Genomic DNA, 13,720 nt, shown 5'->3' with positions numbered 1-13,720 from the left:
CAACCCGAGCACTCACTTCTGTTTAGGTGTACGCTCCACTTGGATTTTTTCAGCACTTTAATTTGCTGCCAGAAAGTCAGTTTGTTTTTGCACAATTGATGGCCGCAACACAGACGTGCTCTTCTGCATGAATTTCGGCTCCAAATATCGGTTATCGGCCTCCTTGACTACTAATAATCGGTATCGGTATCAGCCCTGAAAAAAACATATTGGTCTATCTCTACCATTGACAGTGCAGTCCTACAATGTATCTAAAGCAGCTATCAGTGAAGAAGTGAAAAACTGGTTAATATCAAGGGTGTGGCTCATCTATTTTAAGAAAACAGAAGTGTTCTCAAAAAAAGTGTAAAAACTACTGAAGTGAGAATACTACAGACATGTCCCTTCAAGAAGTTCCTCTTTTACACAAGAATTTGTTTTTCTTCAGTTTGAGACATGACAGAATCTCATCTGTCAAACAATTTAAGTCCAGTCAACAAGTCAACAAACATAACTTTGACAGTGAATAATGAGTGGGAAGCGGCAGTCATTAAGTATTCCTTAGTGTCGTTACATTTATGTTTTGCTTTGTCCCCACTGACGTCCAGAGAGGAAACCCATCCCCATGAGCAAAGTCCAGGAGGGGGGGGTTCATCACCCAGGCCCCCAGTGTTCTGTCCTGTCATTGGTCACCACGAAACCTGCACTACTTTAAAACCAGACACCACTTTTCTCCCTCCCTTCACACAACACAACCCCCTAAACAGGGACGGAGAGAGTGCAACTGACGGGCAGAGTTAGTGAGAGTGTGTCAGACTGTAAGAGATAAGCAGAGCTGGTCTCAGGATGCCTGCGTACGCTACCAACATGAGGTTAAAGTTCCCCATCGTGGCCTTGGTTTTGGAGATAGTCACCATCATCCTGTTTGCAGTGTTTGTGGTCTACGATGATGGGAAACATCATGGGCATGCTTCCAATGGGACCCAACATGAAGAGGCACCCATGGACCTCTACCCCAGTAAGTCTACCTGGGGCTGCTCACGGAGGGATGCTCTTATGTTGGATGCATAAATGTTTGGTCACTAGATCATGTTTGAAGGAGTTAAAAATGATGGATTTTGACGTTTCTGCCAAAGCTATCAGGCTAAAATTCTTGTCAAGTGGCAGAACACCATTGAGGAAATGTGTTTAGTCATCTGGCAAAGCTTTGTTGAATCAGGGGGATTATCATTCATCTAATTTGGAAGTATTTGCAAAAATACACCTCTAATGTGGCACATTTCTTTTTAAACAGAAGGAAACCAGATTTGGTTCTCCAGTCTTAAACTGCAAGAGGCAGAGAGACCTGAATAAGGCTGTCTTCCTTCATTGGAAAAATGTGAATTCGGCTTTCAGGCTGCAATTTGCAAATTAGTTCAAACAGAAATAGAAGAATTTGAAGGCTGTTTCCAGGACAGGTCTGCTGAATGCAATAAGAGGAGTCATGGGGTTGCAAATTCTTAAGCGTCTGTCCATACACATGCAGCTGAAGAGTCCAGATGATCCTGCTGGGAAAGTGTCAGGTCCCCCACAGCCGGGGTCACATGTGACTTAAATTAATGACAAAGACAAGAAAGAACGACAGATGGTAGACAAGGCAGAAAAATGTTGTTTGGTGGTTGTGTTTCAAAGTGATTTTGTTTTGGCTGAACAGGCAAAGAGCAGTTGCTACAGTTGAGGTTTCTTTGAGTGTTTATCTGCATTAAGACAGTTGCAGCTATAAACTGCTGTTCTAGGGCATGAATGTCTGCCTATTCAGACAGACAGGGCGGGGCAGATCTTTGCCTGATGATCACTATTAAGGCTGAGCATATCTTCTACTTCACATTGGCTGTTATTGACAAAAAAGTTGTGCATCAATCTTGAGTTCTCTTTTTTAGAGCTTCTTCCAGTATTTTGTTTTTTCTTCTCTTTTTATCAAACTTGTCAAAACGTTTTTTAAATAACCTCCTCATGACATGTTTAACAACATATAAAATAGGAATAAGTGTCTGATATTTGGGAATTAACTTATGTGTAACTACAATCAAAAACTATATGAGACATAACGGGCACATGTGCAAATGATGGATTTTCGTCAGCACTTCAGGCCCTGTGAAGTATTTTAAACCGTGACTGCTTCACACAAAGGCCTGGGGTTGTGTGCAGAGAGCCACCGTCTAACGCATACCAGACGTCTGTGATTATGTTTTCAAAGAAAGACAAACAGGCAGAGAATTGTGGACTGGAGCAAGTGAAAGCCAGCGAGGCCTCACCATTAAGAGACGAATTAGTTAATTTGTAAAACAATTAAAATGACAGAAACTAATTGTGGTTGTATAGTTTGATGAAACACTGCATATCTTCCTAATTGAAGCTGGGGTTGGTATTCAGACTTAGATACACTTTTTGTTATACTGGTTAAAATGATCTTTATGTCCCGATGGCAATCAATACATAATGTGTTCTTAAAAAAGAGCGGGAAAAAAAGCTGCTATCTACAGCCGGAATAAACCTGGGAAAACACCGACCAATCCCCGTTTTTTTGGTCCAAAATATGAAACCAATCAAATCCCATCCTGCGGTTCTGCCCGCCTCCTGCGCGTACGTTTCATGTTTGTTTGTGTAATTCACTATGATAATGTTTTGGTGTTTTCTTACCGCTGAGTGAGACATGAGTTGACGTAATGCAAAACACAAACGATGTGCTGAGGACCGGTTTTGAATCAGTCATGATCATATGGTCGCCAATCAGCGGCACTTGTGCATGTGAGCGGGGGGCGTCGTTTTGGAGGAGCTCCGAGGGGAGGGGGGGAGGGGTTAGACGAAGTCCTGAGGAAACGCTACATTTAAAATTCAAGCTAGTTTTCTGTGACTACCAACCCTAGCTTTAAACTCATGTCAATCTCTTTTAAATTCCACTAATCACATGTCTACACATGTTGGAGATCTGTTCAAGGCACACCCTGGTGTCTGTTTTAAACATAATTTTGGGGCATTTTCACCTTTATTGATAGGAGCTGATAAAGGAAGGCAGGAAACATGGGGAGCAGAGAGTGGGGGAAGACATGCAGGAAATGGTTGCGGCCGGGAGTGGAACCAGCGACCTTTGCGACAAGGACTATAGCCTCTGTATATGGGGGCGCGCTTAGACTACCAACCCCAGCTTTAAGACCCTTGGAGAGTACATTTTTTTAGAGTTGAGTTGCTGAACGAAAAAACATTACAAGCAAAGAGATTCATTCCTCCAGCATTTAAAAAAAAAAAGTGACAATCATAAATCCTGCAGCTCTGGTTGCATCACTGCTCTACAGTCTGTGCTACAGTTAGTCCCCTGGGGACCCCCCCTCATATCGGCTCACCCAATTCTTCAGAAGATTACAGAGCGTTACCTAACATCTGGGCATAATGCCAATCATAGTGGCTGCTTTCCAGCTTTAACCCCCCTACACACACACACACACACACACACACACACACACACACACACACACACACACACACACACACACACATACACCTTTAATGTACTGTTCAATAGAAGCCCTTACCACAAGTAGAACCAGGCTGAGTCACCCAGATGTGAATGTGAGGGAGGGTCAAAGTGCAAGCACACAGCAAATATTTTTTCTTCAGAGCAGCTTCATGCATGTGAGCTACATCAAATATTTACACCTTGACTCGCTTCTGCTGATATCAGTGCGGCTGTTAGAAATGCTGACCACATGTTGTGCAGATTTGAACAAGGACACGTTGGTTTTTGTTAGACTTACTACAAATCCAGAAGTAAACATGGTATTCTTTATACAAGGTGAAAGCTAAAATATTATGACTCATGGATTTTGTGTGAAATGGTAACTAATGTAAACAACGTCCCTGCAAAAGGAGAATATATACAGATATGCATGTTAGGTTATAGGAATGAGATATGTCTTCTATCATCCCTGACTAGTAAAACTGGACCAAAGTGAGAAAACAGAGAGTATGTCCTCTGCTTTTTTTGAGATCAACATCATTAAGGAACTGTTTTTTCTTTTGCTGAAATAAGAAATAACATACAGTGAGCAATACATGAAGATGTTTTCATGATAATCTTGCCCTAAAAGACAGTTTCAAATTGTACTGATGTACTCTAAATGTAAATTATGTTTGTGAAGAAAGCAGTGGATTCATTTAATCTGTTTCTTTTGTCATACAGGGCAGTGCGTTTTAAACCAGTTTTCTTTTAAACAAAAACATACTGATGACACACAGAAATTTTGCAGCTGTATTTGTTTTGTTGATATTTGTTGTGTGTAAGTGATATTACAAAGTACAGCCAAGACATAGGCAGAAAGGTAATCTGTAAATTGTACTGTCTTTCATATATTGAGTGTTATTTGTAGTGCAAAGAGGTTTCCCTTTTCCCTAAATGAGATGGTTATGTTATTTAAAGTAATAATTTTGTTAAATATGTCGCCATGAGTAAGTTGAGAGGAAAGAAAAAAAAAACGGCTTTGAAAAATATATAGCTTAAGCCAGCAGCCAGTTAGCTTAGCTTTGCATAAAGGTTAGTATTTGGGGGGACAGCTAGCTCAGTTGTTATTTGATGACTGCATCTAAAAGCTGACTCATTAACATGTTTTATATCTTTGTTCAACTATTACAAAATGTGAAGTGTAAAAATGATGTGTTGTTGGTATTTCAGGGTGAGGGTTATGTACTTTACAATTTCCTGGCTTAATGAAGTCATCCTCGTTACCTGGTAACCTCATGTTGACTAAAAATGAAGGGATATCATGACAAAATAACAGCAGTGGATGTCGGTCTACTCCAGACTACAGTAGGTGTGTCTTGTTTAGACAATAATGGCTTCGTTCAGGCTCATTAGACTGAGGAAATGAGGCACATTGTTTTATAACCTGTGCACACGTCCACCTAGATGTATTTCCCACATGAACATGGACTCATCATATCAGACTTAGCAGCTTTTGGGGAACAGTAGCCACATTTCCTGTCAGACTGATGATTCGTGGGAGGAGCTCCCAGTTCTATGCAACATCCCCCTAAAATGACCTGGCCCAAACCCAAGTTCATAGATCAAGTGCACTCAGAGTTCTCTAGTTTTTTACATTCAAGATGAGCAAAACACATTCCTGACCCTGTTGTCTTTGCAAAGATTTATACATGAGGATATAATAAGCATCTCCAACCCTCTAAGACTACTAAAGTTTAAACTTATTAAGATCATATGCACCTAATAGAGAAAGCACAAGGCTACTAAATCAACAGGAACAGCAGGGGCTTTTCCCAGAATGTAATTTACAGTGTGATTGAATTGGCTTTAGAGCTACCGTGTCACAGCAGATAAAAACATCCGCTGTGGAAGGAAATTACAGCTGTGAAAACGAAATCTGCTAAATAAATCATTTAGTTTACAGTTAACGTTGAACAGAAGGCGACATATCTAACAGGGGTTTTCATCTGACTCATTTTCTAAGGCTCGAGGAATACTTACAACACAAAGCAGCAAAAACTGACATCTCTCTACATTCTTCCAGTGTTTCAGGATGTTCACGTCATGATCTTCATTGGCTTCGGCTTCCTGATGACCTTCCTGAAGAGATACGGGTTCAGCAGCGTGGGCATCAACCTGCTCCTCGCAGCCTTCGGCCTGCAGTGGGGCCTCCTCATGCAGGGCATCTGGCACCTGGACGATGGCAAGATCAAAGTCAGCATCTTTAAGTACGAATGTCTTTTATTCATGCATAGATTTCCCTTGATGTCCACAATTTTCTGTTATTCTAAAGTCTTGTAATCTTCTCTTTCTTGCAGGATTATAAACGCAGACTTCGGCACAGCTACAGTCCTGATTTCCTTTGGGGCTGTTCTGGGTAAAACCAGCCCTTTGCAGCTGCTCATCATGACTATACTGGAGATCACCATCTTCTCTATCAATGAACACCTGGTGGCCACAGTCCTTCAGGTGAGGACACTATGATACACCATGCATGTGTTGACACTAAACTTAAAGGACTGTGTTGTCATCGATTCGTTTTCGCTGTCTCATTCAGGCTAATGATGTCGGAGCATCCATGATCATCCACGCCTTTGGAGCCTACTTTGGCCTGGCTGTGGCTCGAGTACTTTACAGACCAGGTTTAAGAAATGGACACGATAACGATGGATCAGTTTATCACTCCGATTTGTTTGCCATGATTGGTAAGACACAGTTATGCAGCTTTTTATTTATCATTTATATGTTGCTTGTAATTCATGATTTTAATAAGCTGCTCCAAAAATAGCCTGAGTGAAATATATGTTTTTTTTCTAATTTATCATAATGTTTTATTGTTAAACTCAATCTACTATATAATGCTAGAGATCTTTTGACAGCAGTGACATTTTTAAACTCTCTTTTTTGCCCTTACTGATTCAGTAGTGGCCTCTTGTACATGTAAAAAGATTGCCATCTAGTGGTGGTAAAAAAACATACAGCACATTATGGGGCGCCGTTTGTAAAGTTGTGCATACTGAAAATAACAGCAACATTTCTCCACACTTAGCTCCAAAACGTCATAACAATGTAGAGTGAATTTTTAAAAGTCTCTTTTTTATCACATTTAGAGGAATATTTGTGATCTTCTTCAAATTAAATTTTGTTGTGAAAAATATATTAAGTTAAAATCATTGTTAAATCCAAATGTTAAATATAAATCAAAATGTTAAATATAAATATAAATGTTCAACGATAAATCTAAATGTTCAACGAAAAATGCAATTGTTAAATCTAAATCTGAATGTTAAATCTAAATATTAAATCTAAATGTTATATCTAAATCTAAATGTTAAATATAAATATAAATATAAATTTTAAATATAATATAAATATTAAATATAAATATAAATATAAATTTTAAATATAATATAAATATTAAATATAAATATAAATGTTAAATATAAATGTTAAATGTTGCTCTGCGATCCTTAATATTTAGCTGATATGCAAATTCACACTGCCACATATCAGCTAAACATTAAGGATCGCTGAGCAACATTTAACATTTAGATTTAACATTAAGATTTATATCTAACATTTAGATTTATATTTAACATTTGGATTTGTATTTACATTTAGATTTAACAGTTAGATTTAGATTTAACATTTAGATTTAACATTTAGAATTATATTTAACGTTTACATTTATCGTTGAACATTTAGATTTATATTTAACAATTACATTTATATTTAACATTTAGATTTATATTTACCATTTGGATTTAACAATGATTTTAACTTAATATATTTTTCACAACAAAATTAAATGTGAAGAAGATCACAAATATTCCTCTAAATGTTATAAAAAAGTGACTTTTAAAATTTCACCCTACATTGTTATGATGTTTTGGAGCTAAATGTGGAGAAATGTTTCTGTTATTTTCAGTATGCACAACTTTACAAACAGTGCCCCATAGCACATACACTGATCAAACAATGTTGACCTCAACTGTATCATATTAATTATTAATTAAACTTTCAATCCAAAGATATTTAGTTTGCAATGTGATTTGTTATAAATAAGATTTTAAAGCTGAAATGATAAACATGCTTTGTTTTGTTGTGACTCTTTCCAACAGGAACCGTCTTCCTGTGGATGTTCTGGCCCAGTTTTAACTCAGCCATCGCTGAACCAGGCTACACTCAGCTCACTGCTGTGATCAACACATACCTGTCCTTGGCCGCCTGTGTGCTCTCTGCTTACGCCATCTCCAGCCTCGTGGAACACAAAGGAAAACTGGACATGGTCAGGAAACCTTGCTCTAACAGCAATAAAAACACTACCTTAGGAATAAAAAACTGAGTTTTATACTTGTTGTCATGTCATTGTATACTACAGGTGCACATTCAGAATGCCACCTTGGCTGGCGGCGTCGCAGTGGGAACATGTGCTGACATGAACATTGGGCCATATGGGGCAATGCTGATTGGATTAGTGGCTGGCATCATCTCTACCCTTGGCTTCAAGTTCCTCTCAGTGAGTTGATGTCAAATACAAAAGGCCTCTATGGTGATTCAAAGATAGTTTTTTGAAAGGTTCTAACAATTCATGTGGAAAATGATTCCTCAATGAATTGATAAGAAAGCTGCCAGAAAACTCTCAGCAATTTTAAGAGCAGATTGAGAATTGAAGTATGTTTTTCAATCAAGAAAGAGATAAAAAAAAAAGATAGTTTCAGCTTCGGAGATGTGAATATTTTCTGGGACTCTTACTCCTCTATGAAAGAAATATTCTAAAACCTCAAACACCTACAAAAGTGATCCCTTGCTGCAACTGTTTTATTATTTCATCAATGCACAGATGGACTCCAGCTTAATTTGGCGAAATGAAGCTGCAACACTATTTTTAAATCAAATATGATATTTCACCTTTCAAAAGACTCTCGTGTGGTGTTTTTCTCATCTATAGCCTATCCTGGCGTCAAACCTTGGCATCCAGGATACCTGTGGTGTCCACAATCTGCACGGCATGCCTGGCATCCTGGGCGGCTTGGCTGGTATTGTGGCGGTGGCTTTGGGGAAGAAAGAGTAAGGCCAATTGTCATATCATAGTATATAGAGAACTGAATCATAACTCTACAGTCATTTTAAGCGTCAGCTATACTGAACAACAACTCTTACATGCCTATCCTCCATCCTCTTCTTCCTCTTCAGTGGTGCGGCTACAATGCAAGCTGCTGCCTTGGCTTCGTCTCTTGGGTTTGCTTTGGTTGGAGGGGCTATCACAGGTGAGAGGGGGAAGAATTACACAACTAATGTGACACATAAATAGTTACATTTTTGAGCACAGGGCTGGATTGTGACAGAATTTGAAGGATATTTTATTCAGCAAAAGGACATCATCTGAGTGATCAAACAATTCATCTCCTTCTTCAGGTTTAATAATGAAGATGCCGTTCCTGGGTCAGCCTCCAGACCAGAACTGCTTCGACGATTCTATTTACTGGGAGGTAAGAAATCCCTTTCCTCAGAGATGTTCCTGACTGTTCTGAATCACGTCAAGATGAAGAGGCCCTATGCTTGTCTCGTAATTAAATAAGTTGTTCAGCAATTATATTATTTTGATTAGGTTTACCTTACCATCACAAACAATATTTCATGAGCTTGTCAACTCTACGCAGACTTTACAGGCCAATTACTGTTCAATGTCCACATTACGCACACCCGTGTCTTATTAAGCACTCTGTCATCATGCAACAAACACATCATTTGGCCCATGTGTTTTCCAGGTCCCTGAGGAGGAGGAGGAGAACGAGGAGAGCTTGGCTCACGCTGATCATTCAAAGAACAAAGCGGAGGCTTAATTATCTGCCAATCTTCCACTGAGCAAAAACCAAAGCAAAGGATCATTAATCAGCAACACCACGTCTACAGAAAACAATTTCTGAGTTATAGTAATGTGCTAAAAGAAGAAGAATATGTTTGAAAAAAAAAAAATGTTGGTGTTCATAAAGTATTTCACATTGTGGTAAAATTGACACTTGAAATTAGGAAGGACAGGCTCTGATTGTTCACACAATTGTTGCCAAAAGTTTGTTATATCTCTTTTAAACTAAGGAAAGACCCTTTTGAAAATTTGGAATGAGAACACTTCAGGGATTTTCTACAGTGAAATGTGTGTTCGGTAACTACAGTCATGAGCACTGTGCAAAAGACACAGTGGATCACACCATAGCCTCAGTGCTGCCTCATACACAACTACTTCCATAAGCTTTTGTTTTTATCTTAATTCATTTTTATATTATACATAGGCATTACAATTAGTTTTAATATTCTATGATAGTGTTTGTCTTTATACATTCTTTTATATCTCTATTTCTGCTGAGGTTTGTGTCAAAGAATGGAGTTAAAACCTGCCTTTGACAAGCCTCACGTCACCTCACTGGAGCCCAGGCCTTGTGCAAGGAGTCAGAGTCAGACTGCATGAAACCAGCATCGAGGCTCTGACATGGGCAGGGATAGTTGCATATGTAGTCACTAATAAACATTTCACCTTGCTTATCTCCCTTTGCTTACAACATTTTTTTACCTATCTGAGGGCAGCTTTACAATTTCTATAATGCAATGAGATTTGCATTCAGATCTATACATTTAGCATTCATTTGACCGCTACTAGGCAGGCTCATGTTCTTACTTTTGTCTGTTTTCTACTCATTGTATACATGTACATACAGTTTAGCTTTAAGATGGATTGACATGGTTGGTTGTGTGAAAGCCCTGTAGTGCTAAAAAACGCAAGTGGTACTGAATACATTTCAGATATCTTTAAAATAACTCAACCAGAGTTCCCCCTGATTATAAAACTGGTCTGAGGTGCAACTGTGGGCATAAAGTAACTTTCTTGACCATTTGAAGCAGTAGATAGACATTTCTTGAACCTGTTGGTTCTGCTATAGGACAGTTTTTATCATGTTTTACATATCCACCTATGAACTGCAGGGCTAAGCTAAACTGACTACACATACACAAGTGTTTAACAATGATATTTTGTTTTTTTAAATGTTAATGTTGCCCTGAACACTGACACACCAAAAACTGTGTATTTTTTATACAGTGGGAACGTGCTCTTATTTGTATAATATACTAATACTGTCATAATAAAGATGTTTTTGTGTAACAGTGTTGAGTACGTGTGATTTCGAGTTGTTCTTTTTTTCTAGATGTTTCTATAACTACAGTTATTAATAAATACATTGGTATCAGAATACTACCAAACATAGCAGTTTCTGGGTTGTTAAATATACATTATTTTATGCCATCTACCTTTAAAACCGTACTTTTATTTCTTCCTTTTATTATGGCTTAGCTCTGATAATCTTTTCACTATCACATTCATGCCTGTAAAACATTCAAATGTACACTGAGTTGAATAAATACCTTTCTAGCATCTAGTAGCTTTTCTAAGGTGCTTAACATATGGCCAGATTGGCCTCCTTCACTAAGTGGTCCACCTAAAAGCATGGTATGAGTTAGGAGCAAAGTCTATCTTAAATGCCTTGGTCACATACATAAAATTTGATAGAATTTCATCAAAATGTTTACAATGGTATATGTTTGTTTAAAAAAGTATGTTGCTTGATATGATTCATCTTCAATCCAATTTCCAATGGTCGTGTTCTACTGACTCCTAGTGCCCTCTTGGATTCCACTGTAGTAGATAAAACATAAAAGAGGCCTCCTCTGTGCCCTTTCAGAGGAAATGCATGAAAAAGTGCCCCCTATATAACCTACCTAGGGAAAAAACTTTTTTTTAAGTGCCCTCTTGATGCTCCTTGAATGTATAAAACATAAAAAAGTGCCCTCTGCTAGATGCCCCTCAAATTTATAAAACATTTTTATAAAGTACCATATTGATTCCCCTGAAATTTAAAACGTTTTTAAAAGTGGCCTCTCGATGCCCCTCAAATGTATAAAATGTTCTTTTTAAAAAGTGCCCTTTTATGCCCCTCAAATGTATAAAATGTAAAAAAAAATAAATAAATAAAAGAGCTCTCTCAATGCCCCTCAAACGTGTACAATTTTTTTTTAAAAGTGCCCTTTTATGCCCCTCAAATGTATAAAATGTTTTTAAAAAAGTGCCCTCTGGATACCCATGTAGTTCATTACGTTATGTAATGTTAATTATGTACTATAATCAATAATATAGAAATTAATAAATCATTGTTTATTCCTTTTTCATAATTCAATCTCCAGCACAACTGGTCACACAAATATTCACCAGAATGCAGGAATTAAGTGTTAACTGCTCAAAATGTTCTGGGGGAGGACCCTAGATCCCCTCTTGTTAATGCTGCCTCAATACATTTGACCCTAGAACACTATCGCCGGATGATTTTCACCTGAGCAAACACATCTACATGATTTTCATTATGTTGCGTTTGTCGTGGGTCCCTGGGTAGCTTCAGCATCATCTTTGAAGGCGTGGGTGTTTCCCTATTCCAAAACCTGCTTTTTCCTGCAGGCGCGTGTTCGGGTGATTTTCACCCTTTTTTGTTTCTCTCTCCTGCAGCTGTTTGTGTGTCAAGGAGACTGTGCCTTCACCAGGGAAGTCTCAAATGTCTCAGGAATGGGTGGAACGAACACCAAGTTTCCAGTTTCATCGTTTTTTTGTTTTAGGAATTTTTGGTCCCGAATGTCAAATTTTCAGTAATTTTGGAGCATGTTTATAGGGTGATACGGTTTGTTTTTTTTTTCATTTTATTAGACATGGCACAGTTTAAAATAAAAGAACACTACTCTAATTTATCATGTAGTGTCATATTTTGATATATTTTGATGACAAGTACTTTTTATTGGGTATATTATATCGGGTAAAAAAACACCCGGCGTTATTGATGGTGTTACTAATTTTAGCGATAGTGTTCTATTCACCCCCAAACTGTGAGTACCAGGTGTTTGGCAGGAGGTGCCCTTTTGGAGGGGTTTTCCCCCCTGCCCCTCAAACAGCCGGAGTACGCCACTGGTTACCTGTATTATACAGTTTATTGTTACCCCATCTAGTGACCATGTGTAACAGAACATACACTAAGTGCACCTCAAAAAATGACCAATAAAGGTATCTGAAGCAGTTTTAACAAATTCAAGTTATCATGGCTCTACTATATCGTATTACAAATGCCCTGCTGTTTTAAAGAGCATTCAGCTCGTTAACTAGTAACTGTATCGTTACCCACCTTACCCTTGTCGACAGAAACTTATTTTCAAACGGTTTGTGGTTACTTCCAGACAACTCAATTTAACAAGTAAAAGTGACATTAGTTTGTACACGTAATGTTTCAACATGTACTGTAGGTACCATAGACTGTTCACCTCAGTTTCACCTGCTATCAGTGCAACACTTCATGACACTCCTCTCTTCAGACAGTGGAGGCCGCTGCACGCGCCTGAGCTATTTACTTCTTCTTCTTCTTGGATTTTATTGGCGGTTGGCAAACAACTTCTGAGTGCATTACCGCCACCTACTGGTGTGGAGTGTGGATCGGGAACTATTAACTCTCTTCTCTAAGAAATAAGAAGAAGAAGAAGAAGAAGAAGAAGAAGAAGAAGAAGAAGAAGAAGAAGAAGAAGAAGAAATAAACAAATAAATAATCATGATAATAATATTTCTAATTAAAAAAAAAAGTAATACTATCAAAACTAAATCCTCCGTATCAAGATAAGATAAGATAATCCTTTATCTGTCCCACAACGGCAGCAAAGTAGACAGTGCAAAACAGTATAAAGTAAACAATAGCATAAGAAGAGTTCATTTGCAAAAACAGATATCTCCGTTTTTATAAATTTTCAAAAAACACATTTCTTTTTCATATAATTTTTTAATAATGTTACATTTTTAAGATACCTCTGATTAGTAATGTCAATTTTAACTTGGTCAAAGCAACCCAACTTCAATTGATTGATAATACCTAAAGCTAGTACATTTGTTTTTTTAAAGTGAGTTATCTGTTTTTGCAAATGAACTCTTCATATATAGCAATTATTAAAAAGTTATTAGCAATTAAAAATAAAGAAGTAACAATAAGAATATCTAAATAAGTGAATTTACAAATATAAAAAAAAAACAGTGACGAGGTGAAAAATGTGCACAGACTTGTAGCCTAGTTATAAAACAATGTACAGAACAGAACTGAGAGGATGAGTAGAAAAAATGTATTCAAAAATTTTATTCAAAAATTAAACAAAAAT

General features: G+C 37.6%; 1 protein-coding gene and 1 long non-coding RNA gene across 2 annotated transcripts; one reads left to right on the top strand and one right to left on the bottom strand.

Moving 5' to 3' along the window:
* Positions 1-723: 723 nt before the first annotated feature.
* On the top strand, positions 724-10,657 carry rhag (Rh associated glycoprotein). The gene is made up of 10 exons (XM_034699939.1): positions 724-997; positions 5,538-5,721; positions 5,812-5,962; positions 6,051-6,198; positions 7,615-7,781; positions 7,875-8,012; positions 8,445-8,563; positions 8,690-8,763; positions 8,912-8,985; positions 9,265-10,657. The coding sequence occupies exons 1-10, from the start codon at positions 826-828 to the stop codon at positions 9,337-9,339; spliced, it is 1,302 nt and encodes a 433-aa protein (XP_034555830.1). The 5' UTR covers positions 724-825; the 3' UTR covers positions 9,340-10,657.
* Positions 5,279-12,945, bottom strand: LOC117824455. Its single transcript, XR_004633594.1, has 4 exons — positions 12,845-12,945; positions 8,657-8,754; positions 8,405-8,547; positions 5,279-5,686 (listed from the first exon to the last, which is right to left on the bottom strand). It is a non-coding gene; the product is annotated as an uncharacterized LOC117824455 (long non-coding RNA).
* Between the last annotated feature and the right edge of the window lie 775 nt (positions 12,946-13,720).

The sequence above is a fragment of the Notolabrus celidotus genome, chromosome 13, assembly GCF_009762535.1.
Source record: "Notolabrus celidotus isolate fNotCel1 chromosome 13, fNotCel1.pri, whole genome shotgun sequence".
Lineage (NCBI taxonomy): Eukaryota > Metazoa > Chordata > Actinopteri > Labriformes > Labridae > Notolabrus > Notolabrus celidotus.
This window is presented reverse-complemented; position numbering and strand designations above follow the sequence as displayed.